Source organism: Pseudorca crassidens, chromosome 1 (assembly GCF_039906515.1).
Source record: "Pseudorca crassidens isolate mPseCra1 chromosome 1, mPseCra1.hap1, whole genome shotgun sequence".
NCBI classification, from domain to species: domain Eukaryota; kingdom Metazoa; phylum Chordata; class Mammalia; order Artiodactyla; family Delphinidae; genus Pseudorca; species Pseudorca crassidens.
The window spans coordinates 174,463,163-174,490,533 of NC_090296.1; the positions used below are offsets into that span (position 1 = coordinate 174,463,163).

Below are 27,371 nucleotides of genomic sequence, written 5' to 3' on the forward strand. Positions count from 1 at the left end.
TTCTGGAATCTAGATAGTGTCACTCGTTGCTCATGACCTTTGAGAAATAAAACCTTTCTCCTCCCCAAGAAAAACCACATGAAGTCACCAGCGAAAAACTAGAGACCAGATCTTCTGGAAAGCAGGTTGGATGGACTCCTGTTTTAAAAATAAGTACTACAGCCCTCATCCAAATGCCTATTTAATAATGATGTAAACCATGCTGGCTGAAAAGGTGAGCTCTTCGAAATGGTTTGAGTCACCTTTCAATACAGTTTTTAAAACTATCATTGGTACAAAATAATGATAAATTTCTCAGTTGGCAACAGATCATATGTCTTTATTTACTTCACATCTCACTAAACTTAAGAGTCCACTGAAATGAGAATACATCAAAATAGCTTGGCCTAGTAAACTATGTCCTTGATGTGCACCCTAATTTTCAAGTTGAAATCCTGAACGATAGTTTATTTTCCAGGAAAACTGCACGTAGTGGTAGCTCTGGCTGAGAGCACTTGTGTTAATTTTTGGAAAACTAAGCAAAATTGAGAGAGAAAGAACCACCAAGGAAGGCTGACCTTGTCAGTTTCCTCATCAGCAGTGTCAACCTGCTCCTTTACACAGTTGTATGCAGATCTTCCTTGACTTCCGATGGGGGTTACATCCCAATAAATCCACCTTAAGTTGAAAATATCCTAAGTCGGAAATGCATGTAATGCACCCAACCTAGCGAACATCAGAGCTTCGCCTGGCCTACCTTAAATGTGCTCAGGACACTCACATTAACCTATGGCTGGGAAAAATGATCCAACACGAAGCTTATATCATAATAAAGTGTTGACTATCTCGTGTAATTTACTGAATAGAGGAAGTGAAAAACAGAATGGTTGTCTGGTTCCAGAATGGTTGTTAAGAGTACCTGCTGTCCACCCTCGTGATTGCAGGGTTGATGGGGAGCACACTTTGAAACAGTACAGGAAGGCAGCACGATGGAGGGACCAGGAAGGACTGCCTCCCTGCCGTGAACGTGGGGACCCACTCAGAGTCTCAGAGTGCACACACAGACTGTTTTAAGAGGAAGATGTTTACGGTTCAACAGATGCAGAAGGCAGCTTTCTTGGAGTTTCCATTATCTGACTAAAGGCAGAAATTTCTGAGCAATGAGGATCGCCATAAATCCCCTCTTTGGGGGTCGCTTCTCATCCTAGGGATAAGCCTACCATAAATCCCCTCTTGGAGGAGTTTCATGGCCTTAAAGAAGACAGAAAGGCCACTCCTGCCTGCATAACAAACTATTCCAAACTTTCTTATCTCCCAGGTTTCTCCTAAAAACCCACTTGTCTTTCCCAAAGAAACCTATTTGTTCTTCCCCAGAGGCCTTTTCTCCCCACTCCTTTCCCCCCCACTAGGTTAGGGATGACTTAGGTATAAGCTCCAAACCCTAACTGTCCCTTTGAGTTACACATCATAGAGCACTTCTTGTGTACATCCATTGCACCAGGAAAGAAATGGTCTTTTTTTTTTTTTTTCCCTGTCTTTTGTCAATTTAGTTTGCAGGCTCCCAGGTACTGAACCTAAGAGGGTAGATGAAGGGGTTTTCCCCCTGACATCAATAAGGAAGTGTGGGTAGCCTTCCAATAATTTCCTATCAGCCAAAGTAGGGATTTATGTCCACGTGTGAGTGCATGTGGCAGGGTGGAGACAGACAGATGAAGATGGACAAACAAGAGTTCTGGGGAAAACGGTCTCTTCTCTTTCAGTTAAAGAGTTGAGAAAAATCAAAACGGATGTTGAGTCAAAAAGAAATACAAAGTGAAAACGCCAACACTGATCCAAGCAGAATGACTTCAATTTGGCCTAAGTTGTATCATTCATCTTTCAAAATGACCCATATCAGGACCTTTTTAAAAAATCTTGTGATGCAAGATTTACTTGTGACAGGACTATGATGACAGTGGAGAATAAGGCTCCTGTCTGTCAAGGTGAATTCACATCCTCAAATATTTAAGGAAGAATTACAAGGGGGAAAAAAGATAACTGCAGAAACAAGGATGCGTGGCACACAGTGAGAAAAATCGCTCTTCTCATTAGCAATAAATAGTCAGAGATGGCCCCGACTTCCTTCAAAACAAAGCTTTTACTTGTAGATTCTTAATCTACAACTAGGGTCAGTGCAACACTAGTTTTCAGTCTTAAGGTACTCAACCTCAGAAATTTCTCTTTTCCTTCTTGATTCCTGTATTTCAAGTCATGGGAACTCTGTGTGATAAATGGGGTGGGCGTTTATTTTATGAAAGACAACCTCTAATTCAGAACATCCTAAACTGGTCTGTGTGTGACCCAGAAACGCCACGCCCATAACCTGATGAATTTATTACACACCGAAATTCAGTCTTCTCTTCAGAAACGGGTTCACCCTCTTGCTTAACGTAATGTTTACAGCATACATTTTCACGAGAGCAAATTTCACAAGTCTGAGCAAAGTAAAAATTAACACATGAACCAACAAAATCTTTCTTCAGTGAAAAGTCTCTCAGTTTGGGAATCCTTTTTCACATAAGTCTCCTTGATAGTCAAATATTACATCTTACTGTTCATAAAGCATGGGCATGAATAAATGCCCCCCAAAAGGTAAAATAAATGAAAACACACACAAAATAGTCATTGCTTATGAAAAAAGAAACCAAAATATCACTTCCATAGAGCTGAACGTGACTCACCTAAAAGTAAAGATTTGACTTTATCTTGTTGCTTCTGCCTAAGTGATCATGAAATCTAGTTCACTCAAAATTACATCAGGATATTTCCACTTTAAATATTCTGCATAACTGTAACAAAAGGAGACTGGGAAAATCTATTAAACCTCCGCCTGGCTTTTATAAAGGTTGTCACAAAAGCCATTCAAACAAGAGTCAACAATTTTTCCCCCTCAGGAAGATTCTATAACATGTTGGAAAACACATGTAAATGTCTCTAAAAGCACAGGACTGGATTTTTTTTTTAATCCCCCTAAGGTATAGCCAGGTATAGCCTAAATTCCTCCTCCAGAAATTCTAAATAATGTAGGTCAATTTAGTAACTTCAATCCATCGGAAAGAAACAATGTTCTCTTCCAGAGCTGCTGAAGTGAACTACACTAGCATCCCCTTTTCCTTTAGCACAAGCTATTCCTGGTTCTGCCTTGCAGTCCGTGTTGAAGACTCATTATATGATAGGCTTCTTATACACTGTTCAAACATTTCGATAATTTGTTCTAGCATAAAAGGTATGGTTGCTGGCTAAATAGGCAAAATCATTGGGGGACAACTGTAGATGACAGTGTTCGTTTTTCGTCTATTTACAGATCAACCCTTGTCAATGTCACCCCTATCCTCTCAACTAAATGGGTCTTTTCAGAAGAGGAAAAAACCAATCAGAACTCCCAGATGCTAAGTGACAGCGTTCCCAAAGCTCTACAGAGAAGAATCTCATGCCCTTTCTTACTGAGAACACTCTCTGTGGTTTTATAATTCAAGGACCACAACCAAGACAACTGAATGCCTTAAACGCAGGTCTCCGCCCTCGCTGAGTTTATTTATTCACGAAAGAAAGCATCTTAGCCTTTCAGCAAAATGGGAAGAAGTCAACTCTCTCTCCTCCCTTTTGCACCAATGAAAACATCAAAGTTATCAAGATCTAAAACGTTGTCGTTTTACATCAGAAGGAAAGAGGTGACTCAGCATGCAGTATTATAAGGGATATTCCCGCTGACTGTAAATCTGCCATTGTTAGCAGCTGCTTTAAGATGCTACTGTGATCCAGACACTTGAAATCCAGTTCAGACACACATTTTCTCATTATAAGTTGCTGTGTAAGATTCTGCTAAGGAACGCGCTGTCATGTTTGATATAATAGGTAATAACGTTGCCTTTACGATACAGCAGGGCTGGGTCGTGCTGTGTCTGTTTTGATTGTAACAGGCTGGTTTCATAAAAGCTCTGATCAACTTGGCAATGGGAAAATGAGTGACAACAGTGCAAAATGAACTCTCTCTGTCACTCTGGGAATCCGGAGTGAGTTTCTGGCTAGCTTAGGGAGCAGGGGAGATTTTAATGGAATTTAAGGTCGTTGTACTTTTACTATTTCTATATCCTTGGGTGTATTTTGGATGTACTGAATTTTACAGAAAAATTTTAAAACAAGACGTAAGAAGGGTTTCTCTCTATAAATACTTGCCCGGGTTTCCTGCCACCGCTACCAGTATGAATCGACATTGTAACAAAGTATTCTACTGTGTCTGATAATCTCCAGCTTATATAAAGTAGAAAAATACAGAATGTTAGATAGGAAAAATAACATGTTTTATTTTTTTCTGGGCTACAGGTGAAGCTCAATTAAGTATTTCTTGGGAAGGAAGGGAAGGGTGAGGTATAGTGTCACCCTTCATTGACACGACACCTTCCAACAAACCAAAACTCTCCTTATTTACATGTATTCCCTTTAATTTTTGTGGTTTAGTGGAGTATCATTAGACCATACATGACTTTTGTTGAATCTAAAATTATAGAGATGCTCAAAAAAGACACAGGAAAGGCTGAGTGGATAACTAACCATGAATGCGAGTAACTGTGAATTTCTCCACGTCTGTACTCAGTTCTGGTGTAAGTTAACCATGGAGGAAAATACCACTGGTCATATAAGTTATTTAATATTCCTTAATTTTCACTACAAATAGGACAGGCACTTTCCCTAAAGGAGGGCTTAGGTATGCTCTAGCCATTGAAAAGTTGTTCACTGTTTAAACAGCATCATTTTCCAAATGTTACAGCTAAGTGATACCTTTTGACACCATTATACAGGAAGTGGACCGATGAAGATCTATTCCATTTGAAAAGAATGAAGTGGATATTAAAAGCCCTCTCAAACCACCAAAACTATTATTAAACATAAAGTTATCTTGAGACATGGGTCTTTTTCTATCTGTCTCCTAAACAACTGAGTTCTCGCAAAGCAGGCCAGGGGGTGTTCCCAATTTCAGAGTTCAAGAAACTTAAAGCAAAGCAAACATTACCTTTCCAATTAGCCTGTTTCCAAATAAAATAAGTGACCAACTACATGTCTAGCCACAGCCTATTAACCAAAACCAAAGAGAGGTATTGGTTCTTCCTATTTTTAAAAACTGTCAAGTCACAGAGTAAGAAACATTGTATCTGGCATAAACTCTACAGTAACAGATATTAAGATCTGTTAATGAAAAACGTATAATAATGATAAGAGGAATCCTCTCTTTATATAAATGTTTCCCTCTGGATCAAACAACCCATCAGTACATTTTTATTCTGAATATTTAACACAATAAACTCTGTGTGTGGTGCACAGAACTGCAGAACAACAAGCCTTCTGTTGGTTTCCACTTCTCTGGGCCATGTGAAAAAGAGGAAGGAAAAGTTTCAAAGTGGCAGGCAAAGAATGCTGAGAACCCTGGTTTTCCAGAATTGAAAACACTTACTTGGCCTTCAGTGTCTCCTCCTGAAAATTCCAGTGTGGGTCTTCCACCAGCTGTAATTCCCGTAATACCCTTCCAGGTTTGTAAGCTGCATTGATAATCATGCTAAGAACCTGTTGGGAAAAAGGAATCGCCGTGAACGTCCACTGCATCCATTTCTGCTAAAACGAGAATGTTTTAGAAACCGCTTCGCTGATACTTCAGAGCTGTCTGCCCTGCACCTCCCGTCAGCAATGGGCTGCGATGGAGTCAGAGAGAATGTTTTGCAGCTTGGCACTGACGTGCTCGCCATCAAGGGGATAGAAAGGGCGTGAAATCCGACGCCTCTGCCTGGGAGAGTGTGAACCGCTGGCCAGAGGGGATGGCTGGCTCTCACTAATGTTCCTGGTTGTGGAAAAACTGAACCATTTTCTCCAAAGAGCCACGGATCATCCTTCAACTGGATTCCTCGTCAGTAGTATCGGTTACTAAGAATTCCATTTTATCCTTAAAAATACGTTTCAAACGGAATCACTAAGATGGAGATGGGAGGTTTGTTCCAACACTTCTGGATAAGCTTCAGATACTTGTACGGAGGGCTAAGAAATTACTTGAAACTCACCTGACGCTGACCCAATTTATGGACATCTAACATTAGGACATTTCTCAGAGACGTGAGTGTTTCAAAAGGAAGTCTGAGCGTCTAAACACCATCTGACAGCTTCCTCAAGCCACCCCTTCACTCCCAAGTCCCAAGTGCGAGAAAATGAACACGTGGTCAGAACCACTGCAACAGTCCCAGAGGGACCAGACATCTCCCTTCTAAAGCCTCAACTTCACGCTCCGAGGCACTCGTTTCCCATAAGCAAATCCTCATTAGCAATGAACATTCATGAGTTCTGGCATGCTCGTGAGCTGCTGTTATTTGGATAGAGAGCTCAAAAAAATGTGAAGATGCAATGCAGCACATAAAGGAACACTGAGACCTCGGGGGCTTCATTCCATGAAACGCCCATTCGCTGAGGATCTGCCCTGTGCCAAGCCCTGGAGCATACAGACAGCACACAGTACCCGCCGTTCCTGAAGCCCCTCCCCGTCCAGAAGAGGAACGAGCCAGGCACTGAGTTCACGTGCCATGTTTCGGAGCAAAACCCCACTGAGAGAGTGAGAAAAATTCCCTATTGAGTTGGAAGGACACTGGCTATATTGCTGAAGCGCCTACTATTTTGTGAAGGAGACCAGCACAGTGTTAACGGGAAGAAAGAAGATGAAAAGTAAGCTGCAGAAATTTTCAAGTCCCAGTTTTCATGTACCCGGTGTGTTCTGGAATGTAATTGGTGTGGTCTGCACCCTGATTTAATTGAGAGAAACAAAGCCTTCTCATAACTGAGGATTCGATCTTGAAATATTCTGTCCTCTGCAGTCAGCATGGCAACTGTCTTTTTCTTGCCTGGGTGGCATTTTGCTATGTTCCCAGGTCCCTGTAGAGCCCCATCCAGAGAACGTGTTCCAGCCAAGACGCTAAAAGGCCAGGACACAGCAATACAAGCAGTTAGTTCTATTGTGTTTGTCTTCTCTATTAGAATAATCATCTGATTTTATTATTTACTGTCAGTACAATTTACAGAAACCGAGTTTAAAAATAAATCCATTTGAAACTGGCTGAAATCACGCACCCAGTGTTTATCAACAGACAATAAACTTTCAACTGAATCTTTTCATTGTGTTTCGCTGAGAAAGCCCCAGAGCTACATCTTATTTGCTGCATAGAGAAATGCATTTTGTGACTGTGAAAAGAAAATGCCTTCCAGAGTTCAATTCAGAGTGGAAACAGGCGGCAATTAAATCGTAAAAGGCATGTGATATTGAATAATTTTCCCCTGGCTTTTCCCAATGTCACATCATTTGTCTCTAAATTCAACAAGCTCTCTATAAAACTTTGGAATTGTGAGCTGAATAATTTATGTACCTGACATCTTAGTGTATTATAGTTACTCCATGAAAATAGCTAAGTTGACAGCTGTTATTATGACCCAAGTTAGACTGAATTACTGTACCTTGCAAAACATCAGAATTCAAGTTATTACACTCTTGATCACAAAGGGTAGCTCAGACCCTGTCCCCAATTAACTAACAGGATGTTAGCTGTGAAGCTGATGAACACTCTTCCCAATAAACTGGCATTAAGATTGCTTTGAGTATCTCAAGGAGGAAATTAGCTCTAGAGCAATGCCTCACTGGATTTCCTAGGCTTCACGAAATGTTTATTGGGAACACCCTTCTACACAGAAGTCCCCACAGTATATTATAACAGAGGAGCAATAGCCTTTGTAAAGTTGGACAGATATGGGATGGGATCCCAGGTCCATCCCTTAGAAGCTAATCAAGCTTAGGCAAGATGCTTGATTGACTTTCCTCATCTGTATAATGGGGGCGCTGCCATTTACCTGGTTCACAATGAAGGGGGTCAGAACTTGTCACCTCAAAATATGCCACTTTGGCATAGGATTAATTTTTCCCTGACACAACTGAGAAACAGCAGACACTGCAGGAACTCTCTGCCCTCCCCCTTTCTGCCTAAAACACTGTGAAAGTGTCCCCCTCCCCGCTCTGGGACCGGGAGGAAAACAACCCTTGTCACTGGAGAAACAAAGATGGCCCAGAGATGACTCTGCACAAACAAATCTTACTAGGGAAAAAAACCCCTTATCTTCCGTTAGATTCCCGCATATGCTTAACAGTCCTCGGAGCCCAGACCCCTTTCCCTTTGTCTGATCACCTCTCCACAATGTACTGTCTTTTATTAAAATGGTATGTAAAAATCTCAAGCCTAATGGCTTCTTTGGTTTTTAATTTCTTGCAACCCTTTTCTCCTGTTAATCTGTCTTTTGTCAGTTTAATTTACAGGCCCTACCTACTGAACCTAAGAGGGTAGAGGAAAAGATTTTCTCCCCTGTAATAAGGATGTTGTGAGAAATAAAGGAGGTAACAGCTCGGCATATAAAAAATGTTTAAGGTAGCCCTCTTCTTGATATCCAAGAAGTCCTCATCCACCCACAAAACAAACTCTCCCTGAGCCTTCATCTCTCTATTCTCATTGGCCCGTATTTATGTTTCAGTCAAGCACCTTCGCAAAATAACTCTCCTTAGAAGCTCCTGACTTTCTTGCTACTGCCTCTTCTCCAGAACCCAACTTCCCAAAAAAAAAAAAAAAAAAAGTCTATACTTTTAAATTCTTCATCTCCAATTCTCAACCCACCCAAATCTGGCTTCTTCTCCAAGCAGTACACAAAACTGAAGGGCACCAATGACCTAATTCTCAAATCCAAATTGCGCTCCCATCTCTCTGAACCTCCGAGGACTCCGACGGTGCATTCCACGGCCCCGTCCTGCTGCGCCTCTTGTTCTCCTACCTCTGCTCCATCAGGCGCAAAAGTTTGCTCAGAAAACGGTGAGTGAGTCAGTTACAGGAGAAGAGAGAAGGGTCCTCAGAGGGAGGAAGAGACAAATAGAACAGAGCGTAGGTGGTGTCGGCAGGGGAAGAGGCAAATAGCGCCAAGCGTCTGGTACCCGGGAGCCCCTCAGTGAATGCGTGTCTCCTTCTCTTGCCCCTGCCCTTTCAGGTACAAGGTCAGCACTCAAAGGATTCCGTAAATCGATGGGATGTTTTTCTGTTCACTTCGTGAAATCACGGAATTCCGTTATTTCCTTCCACATGCACTATCATGAAAACTTCTCCCCGAACACCGAAAGTAACTAAGATCGTTTCCAACCTCAACTATATCCTATGATTAAAGTTATAACAATGTTGAAAGTGCAGGAAACCACTTAATAGGAAAATTAGTTCTCTGAGTGTTAAGATTAGAAAACACTTCAGAACGCAAATATAAGCTCCCACAGCTCAGGCTGGGCTAACTTAATGGAAAGAAGACAGGCTCCCGACCTCAAAGGTCTGTCATCTGTTGAGTTCTAGTGGCCAGGGCGGGAGATGTCTCTTCAGGGCAAACATTTAGAGAGAGACTGGCCCACAGGGAAACAGGAAGGAGGATATTCTCTCTCTGGCGAAGTCAGAAGAAGGATCTGGATACAAAGGAGCCCCCCTCAACATGTTCACTGTTACAGCAGACCTTTCTGCTCTGCAGTCTATCCAAGAGCCACAGTTACAATAATTAGCTTTTTATAGAAATCGGGACCACCAAAGGCCCTCACGGGCCTCAAAGATGATTTCTTTCAATTTCAAAATCAGGTGAAATGGAGATAATTTTATGAATGGGTTTTTTAAAATAATAAAATGATAAAAAATTTCTCTTGCCTAACCAGCCATTACTCCATCAGTAGGGCTTCGCCAGGTGGATGGGATACATAAAGTGCGAGAGGACCAAAATGAGACAAGACTCTGATGTGAGCACCTGGGCTGTCGATACAATGAGAGGCCCGGCGAGTTGCAGAGCAGACAGACAAGAAGAGTTTTATTTTTGTAACGAGATTTAAATGGAGAATATTAATTAAAACACGTCTCCAAACCCAAAGAAGGAGTTTGGGTTTCAAATGAACTGTAGCAGCTGTGCTTCTTTTCCCAGAGTGAAGTCACATTTATCCTACACCCCCCAGAGGTCCACAGTGTTATCAATGGAGTACGCAGCACTTCCTCTTAAACGCTCACAAAAGTAAACGCCACCAAAAACCGAAAAGAAAGGAAGACGTTCTCATAAGAGCAAAGAGGAAGCAGCAGGGTCTTTCCTTCTCTGCAGCGCAAACGTAACCTTCTAAGAAGCCAGAGGAAAGCACGAAACAAGCTTGGAAAAGAAAACAAGACTTTTCCAAGTTATTTACCCTTAAACGTAGGTGTTTTCATTCAGTCTCCCGAATCACTGACTGCTCTGGGCACGTCCCCAAAATTAATGCAACTGCTGCATCTAATATACCCCCAAATATTACCTAATAATCACTATGCTCATCTCTCCTTTGGTTATTAGTTACAAAAATTGTAATAAGAACGGTAATAATCTGACGTGCTTTCCCAGGTGGACTCTATTGCTTGGGCTGAAACTGCCCTCCAACTTTGTTTCGATTCTTAACGGAAGGCTCACCTCCCCTGGACAACCCACCACCCGGAGAGCAGGCCCTTCCCCCCGCCCCAGGCTCAAAGGCAAGGTCGGGGAGCCCAGTGCTTCCCTGGTAGGCAGCCCCCTTCCCCCGGCACCAAAGTACTCCCTACTTTATCACTTCAATTTGATTAAAAGACCACTCTCTGAAGAAGCCTATATTTTCAGGAATTATCCACTTCCCCCTGGAAGACGAACAGGAGAATCCCATCATACCCTGTACCTTCCTTCAGCTTGGTCACCAGAAACGCAACACTCTTAGAACTTTCCTTCTGCCCAGAATCCCACTCCCATACGGCTCTGCGCTTCCCCCTTGTCTGCCCCAACCTCAAGCTCCTCACGGCTTCCCAAACCCACCCACGATGCCCTCTGAGCTCATGATCCGTCAGCAGCAAAATGCCCTTAAACTCTAGACTATTTTCCAGAGTATTCTTTTCCACCTGTGGTTTTCCCTTCTGCTATGGACTGAGTATGTCCCGCCAAATTGCTACGTTGAAGTGCTACCCTCCCCCATGTGATGGTACTGGGGGTGGGGCTTTGGGTGGTTAAGTTTAGATGAGGTCCTGAGGATGGATCCTCCATGACGGGGTGCCCTTGTGAGCAGAGACCAGAGAGCTTGCCCTCCCTCTCAGATGCGGGGACACAGCAAGAAGGCAGCTGTGTGCAAACCTTAGGAAGGGAGCCTCACCAACCTGCCCTCCTGATGAGAAATCAGGGACTACATTTTGTTTGTTGCTTTATTCATAGTAGCTAGAACCATGCCTGGCAATAGGAGGCGCTCGATCAAGACTTTTTTGGAATTTGTTCAATGAATTTCAAGATGGGCACTGATATTGGATCAAATTATTCTGTACATCTAAAACTTAATGATTGATTCACTCCAAGAATTTATCTGGTACCATATGTTCTATGTCAATGGAGGCCCAGGAGGTAGCATTTGCCACTGATTTCCTTGTTACAGAATCCTACCCTACAGTACAATAAGAAATTTCAGCAAAAGTATCTCATCATCTTTACAGGCAAATCATAAAAGCTTCACAACAAAAAAAAACTTTGTACTTTTTTTGCCAACCTTCCTGGACACTGTCTAGCTAATTCCTGAATCATACATTATGTATGTGCTATAGTTTATACCACCCACAGGCTTGGTACACTGTTCTCAATGGGTTCATGTTCAGCATAAGTTTAAAACAACAGCAACAAGAACACCGGAGAATACTGTCCAGAGGCACGTCTGCATCTCTGATTTTGTTGACTGACTTAACTGGATGTCACTTAGGCAAGACTCTTCCTCTTTCCAGTATAACCTGAAATGCCTAAGTCCTCCCCCGTGAGGCTCTGCAGCGGGGACTGTCAACTCACCTGGGGGGCACATCTCCTGCTCACCTTGACTCCCCAGCTTCCAGCACAGTGCCCACCAGCACACGCTTATGACTCAGGAATTGCTTAGGAACCGACTAAATGGATGAATGGGATGGACGGATGGATGATGTTTCATTCTCTGCTGGCTTCCCAGAGCTGGAGTGTATCTGATGTGACCATGCACAGTAATAGCTGCTGAGTGTCAGATAACAGAATGAAAGACCCTGGGAAGGTGCGGATGGACAAAAAACAATACGCATACACCCAGCAGTCCCCACACCACTGACCTCTGCACTTTCTGAGGCTAAAGAGCTATTCAGACCACAGAAGCAGATTGAGGGAGAGAAAAATCTTACTCAATAAAGGTGAACGTGCCTGGCTCCTTTGTGCCCTGGTGGCAACCCGATTAGTTACCCCAAACTCTGGCATCATCAAACCAGTACTCAGGGCTCTTAGTCATTTCTGCAGTCACTGTTTGCAAAGTTACACTAATCACAACCTACTCTCTTAAAAACCCAAGAAGGCTCAATGGGTCATGTCTATACCTTTGCATCCCTGGACCAGATTGTGATGAAGAGTACCAAAGTGACTCTTTTAGGTACACTAGATATAGATAGATAGATAACGATTAATAGATAGAAAGATGAAAGATGATGGAGAGATGAATGGATGAATACGATACATAGAGATAAATGATAGAAAGATAGATATAGACAGATGGTGGATGGATGGGTAGGTGGGTAGGTGGGTGGAGTGAGGGGAGGATAGTGTAGGGTGGATGCGTGCATTTGTGTGTCTCTGTATTTTACGAATCAGGAACAACTTTCCCCCTTTGGTGGAGCTGAAGCTGTGTCCAGCCTCACTTATTTTATCTTATCCCTCTAGCCCATCGTATTCAGACTGGTCCCTCGGTGTCAGGGTGAGTCAGAGGTCCCAAGCCTGGCGATCTCCACTAAGTGGGGCAGACAGTTGTGCTAGAGGGGAAGAAGCAACCAGGGAGGCTCACGGATCCAGAGAGTTTCCTGAGTGTCCAGGACTCATGTTGCTTTCTCCTAAGTTCCACATCAGAAAGAAAAGGCAATAAAAATCCAGTGCCATATTTTTGCTTTTCCACAGAAAAGGCACAACCTGTCGATTTTCCCTCTATAAATGTTCATTTCTTAAACGGCTGAAACCCTGCTGCCCAAAGGCAGCAAGTGAAACACAGGTCACCCCTGCTGCTGAGGAGCAATTCTGTTAACACCTGTAGCTTCACGCATCGGAAGGTGATGTGGAAAATGGGAAAAAGGACTCCTATCGACTCCCCACCGAAAATGATACATTTCTCTTTTTTGCTAAAAACAGGGGTTACACACTGCAAATAATTTAAACCAAATAATGTTTAAGAAAAACCCTGGGCTCCCCCCAGATCTCTGTAAGGCACGTGGGATTTTATCCTGGCAGGCTGCCTTCAAACCTATGGCCTTCAGAGTTGCTATGAAAACACAGACTCCCATTCTTCCTGAGTGGGCGTTTTCAGAGCCATTTCTGCCAGTAGGACCCGGTCGGTGTTCTCCCATCTCATTGTGTGTCTGCATTAGAAGCTGAACTTTCCATCGCAGTATACATGGACAGGAGTGAATACATCAGATGCCCCCCACCACCTTTTCCTCCTGTGCTCACCAGCTCTCTCTCTCTCACACACCGACACAGGCACACAACGCCTGCCTTACTGCACTGTAGACAAAGTCAATACCGCAGACCTGGCCACTCACGAGCTTGCATATAAAGCATGAAGCAGAAGTTCTTTGAATGCCTCTGCGAATGGACGACAAGACTCCATCCCACGATGCTGATGATCTCAGAGGTGTGGGACGCTTGGGATGCAAAACCTCCCAAGTTCACCGAGGGCCCCCAGGGACCTGCAGTTTATTTGACTTGGGGAGACCCTGGCGTTACTGGGGCAGGAGTGCATGGGAAAGTACTGGGGATAGAAAAGGACAGTCCTGGCTGGCGACGACCATCCTGATCTTGCGAGTTTCATTTATGACAAACACCATCACTTCTTGTCTGTCGTCACAGGGCCCACTCTCCCTGTGACTGCACCCGGGGGTCCAACAAAACGCCCCGGGGACCTGAGGGGCTGTGGATGGGCTCGACCTGCCCCTCCCCTCCAGGCTACTCGCTGGGAGCCCCTTGTTCGAGGTGACTGGACCTGACTGGGCTCCTGATCTTAGAGGTTGCCTGCGCCCCCTCCACCGCCCTCCTTCTGGAATCCAGGTCCCTACGCCCTCAACCCTACTCAAGCTCAGGACGCTCACTGCCCAGAAAGTGAACAGGCGTTCATCCTCCCGTTTGCCAGAAACTTCCTCCCCTCTGGTCCACCGCCCTCTCAGCACTCAGGACCCCTCAGGACCCCTCTCCAAAGGCCGGCTCCACATCCATGCCCACAGACCTCGTGTATTTCTCCAAGAACCAGACAGAGGGAAAACGGCCATCACTCTACATCTTCCAAAGACAGAAAAACGTTTAACTACTAACACACCTGATGGCCTGAAGAAGCGAACGTGCTCTGTCTTTGCTCTAATGCCCTCATTCTCTGTAAGTGAAATGCAATTGGAAACCATGCCCAGGTCCTGGGCTGAAGCAGGAGTATTAGCATGAACACTGGCTTGGTGGGACTTACATTTTTCTTGCACTCACGGAACTGAAGTGCTTGCTTTCTTCCTTTCTTTCTTTCCTGCTTCATGCATTTTCTGAACATCAGCAAAAAACTAGTTCCTGTCATCAGAAAACTGCTCTGGCCTAGCTTTTATTTTTTTCTTTGGTTGCGGAGCACAGATTCCGGACGCGCAGGCTCAGTGGCCATGGCTCACGGGCCCAGCTGCTCGCACATGTGGGATCCTCCCGGACCGGGGCATGAACCTGTGTCCCCTGCATCGGCAGGCGGACTCTCAACCACTGCGCCACCAGGGAGGTCCCTCTGGCCTAGCTTTTAAACTTGATTGCTGGGACCTATCAGAGGATTGATCAGGGGTAACTACTGCTGAATTCTAAAAATATTATGTAGTAAACTAGCCAAGCCCCAAAGAGAGACTGACCCTAAGGCCACTGTGTCTGTTAACAGGGTCCGCAGGTGCCCAAGGACCTCACTGGAACCACTGGGACGTGGGTGTGAAACGGTCTTGTGGGGACTTTACACAAGCGCATCCATTCACCAGGTTTTTGTGAGCTTCCCTGTCCCATTCTGATCACTGGCAACAAAACCAGGCACAAATTCAGGCAGGTGATACGGCCATGGCAAGGTTGCCCTCAAGGGCTGAATGCACTGGGGGAACTCAAGAGAGTCCATTAGGTCTAGGGGCTATATTTTATACAGTGACAGGTATCCCTACATGTAACCTGGGCTTGCTTTCTTCTTAGACCAAATCTACCATCTGCGGGACCTGTGGTCTGTGCCGACTTAAATGCACAGTAAGCGCTCGCTTGTCTAGGGGTAGTGTTCCAGCAACCTCCACTCTCCGAGGCAGCGGCCCTGGCAGTAAGAAGGGCCTCTGGGCATCGAGCTTGCTGAGCTGACTCTTGGGAAGATCTCACTGGGCCTTCCTTAACCTTCCCTACCCGGAAGTAACCTCTGCTGCAGCTGAACACCCTCAACGGTTCTATTCAAGGGCTCTATGGCGAGTAGGAGCTCAATAAATAAAGTTTAGTCGATGGACAGAAGTTGACTTAAATTTGTTAGCTGATTTCCCAGCCTGAGGGAGTAAAGGCAGCAAACCTAAAAGGAACTGGGAACATCAGAGGCTGACCCAGTGAGTAGCATGGTGAGAAACGGCACCAAGAAGAGAGAACGGTCAGGCAGTGCAGAACTCAGTGTGTGTTCATCTGCGTGCGTTCACTGGGCATCTGCGACGTGCTCGGCGTTGTATTACAACAGCATGATACAAAGGACAGATGTTAATAATGGGGCGGGGGTCCTGAGTCATTTAGAAATTAATTATATTTGCCATCCTTGAAGCAAACTTTGGATTAACCGTTAATCATTTTGGATTTTGGATATTTTGATTTCTGTACTTATCGGTTCCCAGAAAGAATACGAGTGATCCAGAGTTCATTGCACTAAGTGAGCAAATTCTCTTTCTCAGTGTGCGTGTTAGGGATGTGTAAATAGAATTGCTGATACCTTCCCCTTTCATCCTACAGCAACAAAAGAGGTGTCAACAGATAAAGAGTTCTACCTTGGTAATTCAGTCTTATATCTGGGGCTGGAAGGTGAGTTTAAAAGAAGTGACCCGGGCTTCCCTGGTGGCGCAGCGGTTGAGAGTCTGCCTGCTGATGCAGGGGACACGGGTTCATGCCCTGGTACGGGAGGATCCCACATGCCGTGGAGCGGCTGGGCCCGTGAGCCATGGCCGCTGAGCCTGCGTGTCCGGAGCCTGTGCTCCGCAACGGGAGAGGCCACAACAGTGAGAGGCCTGCGTACTGCAAAAAAAATAAAAAAGAAGTGACCCTACGTGGGATAGGGAGAGTGGGAGGGAGGGAGGGAGACGCAAGAGGGAAGAGATATGGGGACATATGTATACGTATAACTGATTCACTTTGTTATAAAGCAGAAACTAACACACCATTGTAAAGCAATTATACTCCAATAAAGATGTTAATAAAAAAAAGAAAAAAGAAGTGACCCTTATTTATGTGGGGTTTTCGTGTTCTTTACAAAGGACGACGTCTCTGGGCTCACCCTGCAGGGAGGGCTCCTCGTCGCCTGCCTACCCTGTAAACAGTCAGATGGAAAGAATAACCATTATGGGCCAAGCTGGGGCCGTGCACCATGTCTTGGCTGCTGGCTGGAGCTCACTCCCCAGCATCCCCGATGGCCTTCGAGAGGGGCTGCCCCACCCCCTCCTCGGCCACCATCTCCGTTTAACTTCTCATCAGTGGGGTCCATTCGCCACTCAGGCTGGGCGCCCGCCTTGCACTTTTTGATTTCAGAACGTAAAGCATGAAGGTGACAGATCTCAAGAAAAGCAAGTCTAAATAAGGACACAGGCAAAGCGCCCAGGACGGGGTCCCGGCCCGCAGGAGACTCTGGATTCGAATCTCTGCACTTTCCACGCCTGTCCCTACGGTCCTCATATTCAAGGCGCTGCAAGCGTTCCTTCCTGTTTTCCTTCCCGTGATCCCACCAATGCTCCAGGCTTCCCGGATGCTTTTCCGTCCCCTGGAGCAGGCTGCCCCCTTCCCCCACCTCACAGGCCATGCAGGAAGTCCCTGAGACCTCCAAACCCCTGAGCCCACCCTGAGATCCTGACTGCCCTGAAGATGCTACCGGCTTGTCCGTCCCTCCCACGACTGAGAGCTCAGGACGGGCAGGAAGCACCTGCTATGCCTCTTCTACGTCAAATTCGCCTGAGCAAATAACAACAGCAGTAGCCTGGTCCCTTTCTTACAGGGTTGCTTCTCAACTGTAACCCCAATTTTTTCTCTAAGACAGATTTTTTTCTGAAATATGAGAAAGTCTTTAACTGCGAATACTGCTGATGGCCTGAAAAGGTAAACGCATTCTGGCTTTGCTGCAATGATCTCATCCTCTTTGGGCGAAATGAAATGTGAAATCTCACAGGGGCTCTCGCAAGGCAGGAACTGCACGGGCGTGGTGTCACCTGGAGGCTCCAGTCACCCACAGCTTCAGCCCCATATCCCTCAGGATGCCAGGGAAGCCGTTCCCAGGCAGACCCTCTCCTCCATCCTGCCTCCTGCTGAGGCAGAAGGCCAGCCAGATTTCTCATTTTCTCTTTTCAAAACATAACATACTCTTTTATACCAGTGAATTTTACACCTATACGTAAGGACCAATGCTATCCTCCAGCCACACGTGACCACCCTGAACTCCATCGGTGCAGCCCTATCTGTGCTGTGCACTCAAGGCGCCATCACTTTGCCTCCTTCAGATCAAGTGTCACATCCAGAGATCCGTCACATCCCCCCCTGCGCCCAGACCACACGCTCTGGTCTCCACCGAGCCTTCACCCGACTGTACGTCTCACTTAGAATTATGTCATCTCCCCAAGAGGACCGTGAAACCCAAATGGGCAGAGGGCAGGGGGTGTTTATTTCTTGACCTGATACTTGATGCCGTGCCTGGCTCCCAGAAGTTGCCGAACACACATTTGTTCAATGGATAAATGGACGGATAAATGGATAACTGGATCGTTGTGCCCAGGGAATTAAAACCCGCTCATCATGGTATAGTTTGATGTTTGGGGGGTGCTTTTTTGTCACAAAACACAGGAATGTACCTACACAAAGGCTCAAAATAGGCCATCTTTTTAAACAAAAAAGCGATGATTCACAAAAGACTTTACTCAAACGAAGAGCAGGGAAGGCACATCCCTCCCACTAGACAGGGAGCGTTTCCGGGGCAGGAACGCCATTTCTATCCTTGTACCGCCAGCCTCCAGCTCGCAGGATTGAGAGGAAAGAGGTGCATGTCATGGTACATGTTGCCTGAATGGACTCAAATTCCTATGACCCCCTTCTTCAGGGATTGTGCCCACGCGGCCACCACCCCGTGAAAACCAGTCCCCCGTGGCTGTGCTTTACCTCTTTAAGGACCAGCACACATTTGCCTGGTCCCACAGACTGAGGCAGCTCTGCGATCCTCCCCTTGTTGAGGTAGGGGCCCGAGAAACACCTGTGGTTGATGAAAAGCTGAGGACAGCAGTACTTCCCGTTGACGGTACCTGCAGGGAAGAGAAACACAGCTGATGCTTTCGGACCGGAGAAACCTGCTTAACTCACTGCGTTGGCAAAACTACCCAGAGGTGCACTGTGTCTTCGTATCAGAACGTTTTACATCCACAGTAATATCTTAGGAATCCTGATTATTTTTTCTACCACATAAATGAACCTTCTGTTTATTATGCAGGATTCAAAACACACACACAAAACACAGAAAATAAGACAATGACAACTAAGGTATCCTCCAACGTAGCTTAAAGAGAAAAACACCAGTTACACAGCTAAGTTCCCCTAACCTACCTCAGGAAATCCCGCACCCAACCCCCCAGAAAGAACCCACTACCCTGAAGCTGGCATTTACCATTCCCACGAGAGTCTAGAAACTTTACCACACAACGTATATGTGTATCCACAAGCAATTCAGGATACTTAGGTTATTTTTAAAATATTCCATACAGGTTTTCTGCAACATTTTGTCAGTTCAACATGAGGTTTCTGAGATCCACCCAAACGGGTGAATGCATACCCAGAAAATTCATTCACTTTTCACTTTGTGTAGTATTCCACTGTGTGAATATAACACAACTGAATTTTCTATTCTCTTACTGATGGACATTTAGTTGTTTCTACTTTTTAAATATTACCTATGGTGCCTTAATGAACACAACTGTGAAAATCCACTCTGCTTACGGACAAGAGATTCTTCCAGGTCTACAACAAGGGGTGGAGCCGCTCAGCCACCGGGTCTGTGTACCCTCTTTTACTAGAAGCAGCCAAGCTCTTCACCACAGGGACCCAAATTACACTCGAATAAGCACTGCCCAGTTCCTGTTTGTTTTTTCAACTGAAGTAGAGTTGATTTACAATGTTGTGTTAGTTTCGGGTATACAACACAGTGATTCAGTCATACATATATATGTATATATCTATATTCTTTCTCAGATTCTTTTCCCTTATATGTTATTACCAAATACTGAGTACAGTTCCCTGTGCTATACAGTAGGCGCTTGTTGGTTATCTATTTGTATATAATAGTGTGTATCTGTTAATCTTTGCCCCACACCCAGGCCAACCCTAGGTATGGTCAAGCTTCCTCATTTTGCCAGTCCATGGATGTGAAATGCGCCTCCCAGGGGCTTAACTCTGCATCTTCCTCATTAGCCTTCCTACCTATAAAGCAAAAGGGCAAGGTGCTGATCTAATTGTGTCTCAAGCTGCCATGGGGAAAACGCAGAACAACTAAATGGTGAGGTATCGCTGTCATCACTGGGACGCGTCCTGATGTCGACACACACGGACTGCGGTCACACAGCCAGCTGAGACTCATCTTCTCCCGCCACTGTTCCAAGTCAAGCTGCACTAACAGCATGAAAACTTTCTTTCTGTATAAAAACTTGTTATTCATTTGGGATGGTGATTTGACAGTCTGGGAAGCTTTGTTCTCACAGGACTTCAACTGAGAACCAATGGGTAAGGAAGGAGACATGTTACTTTTCTGGGTATAAAACAGAAGGAGTAGGGGCTTCCCTGGTGGTGCAGTGGTTGAGAGTCCGCCTGCCGATGCGGGGGACACCGGTTCGTGCCCTGGTCTGGGAAGATCCCACATGCCGCGGAGCGGCTGGGCCCGTGAGCCATGGCCGCTGAGCCTGCGCGTCCAGAGCCTGTGCTCCACAACGGGAGAGGCCACAACAGTGAGAGGCCCACATACCGGAAAAAAAAAAAAAAAAAAAAGGAGTAACATAACAATTACCAACTCTGAAAGATGACATGGTTCTTTTAAAACCATTCTGAAGTTTTGAATTTTATACAACAGAAAAAAAAAATGTCCATAGCTGCATTTACATGGAAATTTGGGGATAGGATTACTCTGCCCAGACCTTTAGGAAAAAACAACCTTAGTAAGTCTACTCACAAACTGCTCTCTTTACTACAAAGAAACCTTTGCCTAATAGGATTCTTCCACGGTATATAGGTTTTAATGCTGGAATTCAGAACAGGCTTCGTTTTGGCTGGAAGATAGAATTCTTAATCAAATATGTTACTTAATGTACAAAGATGTCTATAATCAGATTTGTGGTCAAAGGGTAATTCACGTCTGTGTTTTTAAAGGTTATTGTAAGACGCAAGACTTTATACATTAAACACATATACTGTTCCCAACCAGCTATTCAAACAGAGGGTTTTAGGGAACAATTCAAAAGCTCACAGGGACTTAAGGATTAACCACTAGTGTAAACATGCAAGTGCAACTGGCATAAAATGTCCAAAAAGAAATGCCTGATAACGATATTTTCAACTCCTTCTTTTTCCACATGATTATTCATGATACACAGTCCTAACCGGGCTCGTAATTTCCAAGTAACACACAGACCCTTTTCCTCAGACCAAGGGAAGTGTCTAGAGCTACTGATCAAGAAGCAGAAAAGAAGAGGCACCAGGAATTTAGCTTAGAATTTTTTTTAAAAGAACAGGTATCTGTAAATAAGCAGCAAGAAAAAAAGCCAGTTGGCTCAAAGTTGAGTATTCTCACGTTGACCTAAAAATATATCCATGTGTCCAGTCACAGCGACATACTGGGAAGCGTCAGGGCATCCTAAGTAGCTCGTTTACCTGTGGTGTCCAGGTGAGGGAATAAACAAAGGTCGTGAGGTATTTTCTCAACAGGCACTGTGGACGATGATCTGTGGATAAAGAAAAAACTCCCATGGGTTTCACGCTTTAGAAGAAACTGGTACCTTGCAAAGTCTTTTCATAACTTAAAGCAACTATTAGAGAAATCTAAGCTAAGAATGTGGTCAGATACAATGTGTGCATGTATAACAACAGGTAAGATCTTTGCGGGCAAGTCTTACAATAATTCCAAGAAGCCTATGGGTCTCCAGCCCCTGGAGGGGTCATCACTGATCACTGAGATTCCTCTAGGTCACTCCTGGGCTTGTCGCTCGTTACAGAATTATAATAATGTCCTTAATTATATTTAGGACACGCAGAAAGTCAGCTTGCATCGACTTTGATTAAAGTCAGACTTCTCATCAATGACTTTCTGCTGACTTTTGATTTCTGGCGTTCATGCTTGTGTGGGCCACGGCCGCACTGAAAACAAAATCTCCAAAGAAAATCTAAGAAGTGATGATTCTTAAAATGTGAAGTAGGTTTATGAGTCTATGACAGAAGTCTGTGCTGTTGTTCAGTAAAAAGTTGCTGAACAAATATAAAAACTGTCACCTTAGGGGAAAAGAGGCAACTTGGCTTTCCCGGGGATGTACAGGTTGGCTGTGTAGAAACTGCATAGCTGGAAAACTACATAAACTCCAAGTAAACGGTAACGAGAGATCTTAGTGGGGTCATCTATGGTGCTGGTTCCCAAAGTGGGGTCCCCAGCTGTCAGATCAGCATCACCTGGGAACCTGTTACACCTGGAGATGCTCAGGCCCCACCACAGACATCCTGAGTCAGAAATTCTGCAGACGGGGCCCAGCAACTTGTGTTTTAACGAGCTGTCTAGTGACAGATGTGAGCAAAGGGTGAAAACCATTGATCCACGGACTGCAAATTGAGGAGTCATGAATTCAAATTTGGCCTCCATGACGTGACTGTTAGTTTAGTTTTTCCTCTCTATTTCAATGTTATCCAGATAAAACTGGAGTGAGATTATTAACCTGAAACACTGTTAGAAATGTAAAAAGGATACCAAGAAAACTGTTATTTGCATCAAATAACCATGCAGTTATTATTCAATTTCATTTTATTTATGTTTCAATTCAGGTACATGAAAAAAACCCCGCTGTTTTCAATTCCCTTTCCAACAGTCTACTCAGAAAACATAATAACTTGGTAAGGGATGTGCATCGTAGTATATTCCAGACTTTTTCCAACATATAAGAATGTTACCAAGAGTGACGATTTTCCAAAAAATATACAGCCGGCCTGTCCACAGGCTGTCAAATACCCTCCTTCCTCATAAAATTACAATAGAAACGTGGCGTAACCTACATTTATTCAGCAACGGAGGGCCCACACATTTTCACGTAGAATCTAATTTAATCTTCCGAAAACACCTGAGAAATGGGTATTTTATAGAGGAGGGTATTGAGATGGGGAGAAATAAAGCAACCTGCTCCAGGTCACTGGGCTGGGAGCGGGCAGAGCCGAGGCCTGGACGCGGGCAGCTCTGTAGGGCCCCTGGGGGCATTAAGAACCATGGGCACAGAGTGCCTTTACCAGCAATGCTGGACACTGGGCATCCTTCAGGTCGGCTGAGCTGGGAGGAAAGTGAGAAGTTACGATCTGGAGAAGAAACTGCTTTAGAAGCAAGACCTGTGTCCTGCACATAATAGATGCACAATAAATAACAGGAGCTACGTGTTACTGTCCCCTCTACTACTGTGCTAGGTGTTGACTAGCTCCCTAACGAAAACAGCCCTGTTTCCCATCCTCTTGAAAGACACTTCAGAGTTTACCACGGAGTTTTTGTGAAAAAACAAACTTACTGTTTTTCTGGTTGCACAACTGCAATCTTTCTCTTCTTTTGTGCTGTAAAACAGGCAAAAAGGGAAAAAAAGAAAAGCAGCTGTGATAGCTAGCTAGGAAGAAGCATTTTTTAAAATGGCTCGGTAGGTACGGAACTGTCTGTTTTAAAGTAACAATTTAAAAACTGAAAAGTTATTTCCTTCAGGCCACAATTTTATCTTAATTTCTTCTAGCATAAAATAGACTTTGACTTTTCAGAAATGAACTCTAAATAGGATTTAGTACATTTAACTTTATCACTACACTGGCTACTTTATTCTAAAATGTGCTTCTAATAAAAAGAAAGAGAGCACACACATCAGACCTCCCAGGAACACGGCTGGTAAGATGGATTGGTATAAGCGTGATGACCCAGATGACTTTTATCCCCGCAGAAAATGTGATAAGTCAAAACATTTTACCATAGCAGCGTGCTCCCAAATTAGGATTAGAGGCGCGTTTAGAAACGACAACGTTTTATCATTAAAAGGAGGATTGGTGCCTAGCAAACACATACGTCTGTCAAATAGTGACATAAACCAGCCAATAATCAACTTGGGGTTAAGAACATTTCCAGTTTATATTTATAACTGGTTAGAGTCACCTTCACAAAGACAGACCAGAGTTTCTGGCATATATAAATTTGGGCGTAGATAAGCCTGCGTCTTCCAACATGAGCAAAAATTAATTCTAACAGAACTTCTAAAGCTGTCAGAGTTTGGCAGATTCATTTAGACTTTGCCTCTTCAAAGCAAAATGTATGTGTGAGAAATAAGACGAAAACAAAAATAAATAAGAGAAATAGTGACTCAAATTTCATGTATTCTTGATTTTATTTAGTACCCAATGCCAGTACAGGCAGACCTCAGAGATCTGGTGGGTTCAGTTCCGGACCACCCCAACAGAGTCAGTATCACAATAAAAGAGTCACAGGAACGTTTCCGTTTCCCAGGGAATATAAAAGTTATATTTACGCTATACTGTAGTCTACTAAGTGTGTAATAGCATTATGTCTAAAAAAACAACGTACGTACCTTAATTAAAAAATACTTTATTGCTAAAAAATGCTAACTATCATCTGAGGTTCAGTGAGTCGTAGTAGTAACATCAAAGGTCACTGATCACAGATCACCACAACCAATACAATAACACAGAAAAAGTGAGAAATATTGCAAGAATTACCAAAATGCGACACAGAGACACGAAGTGAACAAATGCTGTCGGAAAAGGGGCGTCATAGCCTTGCTCGATGCAGGGTTGCCTCAAACCTTCAATTTGTAAAAAACGCAGTATCTGTGACAAGAGGTCTGCCTGTAATTACTACGAAAAAGTATGAATTCTGTGATCTCTAAAGTGAAAAATGAGTGTAGACTCACTTGCCTAACTCAGTCTTTGCTAATTAGGTTGAGATGCCTGACGTGCGTGATGTTTTGATGAGAAGCCACACACGACAGACCGGGAAGCGAAGCGCGAAACAGAAAGGAAACATCACTATGTTCATCTTAACCCTGTGGGATTTCATCCAGAAAAACTCAAAACTCAGAATGCTCGTCGCCTCCCAAATCCATGTGAAGGAAGGAGGACGAGGATCAGGCATAGATTTCTGTCTGAGGCACAACCAGGCACAGGGGATCCGGCCCAAACCCGGAGAACCCGGGGAGAACCTGCCCAGTGGCTGTGGAGACTGAGGGCCAAGGAACCGCGTCATTTTAAGTGAGAATAAAAGAAAAAGAAAAAGAATGCCCTTGAGACTGAAATAATTATTCTAAGCTCAAAGTTTTAGAAATATTTTAAAGTGAGGGGCAGTGATGTCACTGTTATTGGATCAGATTCAGTGTGCAGTATGGGGTACAGAAGAATCCCTTAAAATCCACCTCTGTCTATAACCTGGGCCCCCTACTTTGATTCACACGGATAGTGCCCCTTCCAACTCGTAATGAGTATGTAGTAGGTCTCCTAAGTGTCCTTCAGAATCTGTTGACATCAGGGAACAGGACGCCGACTATGGGATGGAACTCCCTTTATGGCAAAGTTCTGAGCACCTACGTAAGCGGACCTTATGGTAGGATGCTACAAAGAAGTCAGCTAGCATATAAATTAATAAAGAAAACATTAGAAATATAATATATTTCACAAAACTTAAAGCCCCTTAACTTTAAGGACTCACATTTTAAAATAATACTTCTGTTATCCATTAGCGGGGAGTAATAAATGCCGAGATGGTTTAGGCTTGAAGATTTTTAAATGGTTACCATTTTCAGGAAAATGACCTACAATAATATATGTTAAAACACACACTTGTAGGTATTTAAGTGGTATGTGTGTGTGTGTGTGTGTGTGTGTGTGTGTGTGATGCTGTGCTGTTTAATTACTAATATTGTTTTAATTTGGCATTTTTGTGATCAGAAGATATGATGCACTTTTCAAAGTCCAGTTGAAATCTCACTGGTTTAGTTAGTGCTCAGAGTAGTTAAGTGTTTATATCTATGTCAGTAAATTACTGGGACCAATTATGATTATTTTGGGGTAAACCTCATGAGGAAAAGCAGTTCTTTCTCAGATATGATCATACAAACGTATGGTATTTAGCTGAAATTTTTTCTAATCAAGATCATGAATTGTACACAAAACGGGGAGTGAAGATTCCAGATCCTCTCTCTGCCTCATCATGTGACTTAGTTCGTCAACCAGGGAAATGTTTCCGAATATTCATCTCACGCGGACATTTAAAGGATAAATGAGACAAAAGTACTGGTGCTCTGTGTGAAATCAACAACCTTTTTTGATTTTTACAATCTGGTTCCACTAACTATCTTTACCAAACTGCCTGTTTATTCACCCAAGTCCCAGATGTTACCCAGTTGGGCTCCGAGCAGAGCGATACTTACAGACTGTCTTGTGCGGTGTGGTCAGAGGGTAGGAGTTGGCTTCACACCAGCCCACGGGGAAGATGTCCATGGATTCAACGTCAACAATGAACTCTGGAGCCGGACTCTGCAGGCCTGCAAGGAGTCAAGACAGCAGGTGCAAACAGGTTTTACCAAAAAAGACACAGAAGAAGGAAGGAAAATACAGGGCACCCCTGAGATGGAGGAAGACATTCCTCTGAATGTTAAGCACAAAGCCGACAGTATCTTACAACAGATACAAATGCCTGAAACGTGAAGTAGCAGAAGTACAAGGCCTTCACATGAAGTGGGGGTCTGGAAAGGAGAGCTACTTCCCCCTGAAAATGGGAGGAAGAGGAAGGGATCTGGGGACAATTGGCATCTAAGCCAGAAAGGCTAGAAGGAACGAGCGTCCTTCTTTCCTAAGAACAGCTTTGAAATTAAGGAAAGTGGTCCAGCTTGTGGGGTAGAAGCAACAAGACTTCTTCACCCAACATCAAGTAGAGGTCAACCTTCAACCAAAGAAAGTTAAAGGCTCCAGTTGAAAGGAACTAGTAGGGCTCAGTAACACTAGTTATAAGTAGTGATCATCAAAGCACAATTTCCTAGGGAACGTGTTCGTTTATCCTGTGATGGAAGTCACTCATCCTGAACTCAGTTTGCAGTCTGCGTACTTTCGCCATTTCACACAAAAATCACCTATACAGGAATGTCTCTTTAGTGGGGATCTGCCTACGTATCACCTCCTGTTTCATAATCATAACGGTGCCTGTGATAAATCAGTATCGCAGCTGAGAGACTCTGAAAGAGAGAAGAGATCTGGATGGAATATGAGCAAAGGTTCCAAGGAATGCTGCTTACTGAGAGAGTAAATTTAGAACCCAGCAAACTAGTGAAAAGAAGGACTAGTTCTACACCGAATCAATAGTTCTTTAAAAACACACTTGGAGGGAAGACACTCCTGAACTAAGAATCAAAAGATAAAGAGCTCTATTAATAGAATGACTCCCTGGCTCTGACCACTTAATCCTGCTGTGCTTTGGTTTCTTCACTGCCAATCAAGACGAAAATAACACTGGAGAAACTCCATCACACGTCACGTGATGAATTTGGAATAGTCTCCCCCTCAAAACATAACTTCCTGAAGCTCAATACCAGCAAACACAAAAGGTCCTAACCATTTTAGCTACGCTGGCTCCTAGAGTACGTTATTTGATAAAGGCAGGTACCCAGTTTAGCGCTAAAACGTTATTTTGGTGTAGACAAAGTGCCCTGAACACTCTGACAGTGGATACTTCCACATACGTATTATCATCAACATTAGTCACGCTGCACTTTTGATTT

At 44.1% G+C, this 27,371-nt stretch overlaps 1 protein-coding gene across 2 annotated transcripts in view; it reads right to left on the bottom strand.

Moving 5' to 3' along the window:
• The window catches only part of SFMBT2 (Scm like with four mbt domains 2), a 209,637-nt gene that overhangs the window by 19,157 nt on the left and 163,109 nt on the right, over nucleotides 1-27,371 (bottom strand). For both annotated transcript variants that reach the window (XM_067700782.1, XM_067700793.1), the window contains exons 12-16: nucleotides 26,028-26,141; nucleotides 23,121-23,163; nucleotides 21,241-21,311; nucleotides 18,493-18,632; nucleotides 5,468-5,577 (exon numbers count right to left, since the gene is read on the bottom strand). In XM_067700782.1, coding sequence (XP_067556883.1) covers nucleotides 5,468-5,577; nucleotides 18,493-18,632; nucleotides 21,241-21,311; nucleotides 23,121-23,163; nucleotides 26,028-26,141 — 478 coding nt within the window. The remainder of the gene's footprint in view (nucleotides 1-5,467; nucleotides 5,578-18,492; nucleotides 18,633-21,240; nucleotides 21,312-23,120; nucleotides 23,164-26,027; nucleotides 26,142-27,371) is intronic.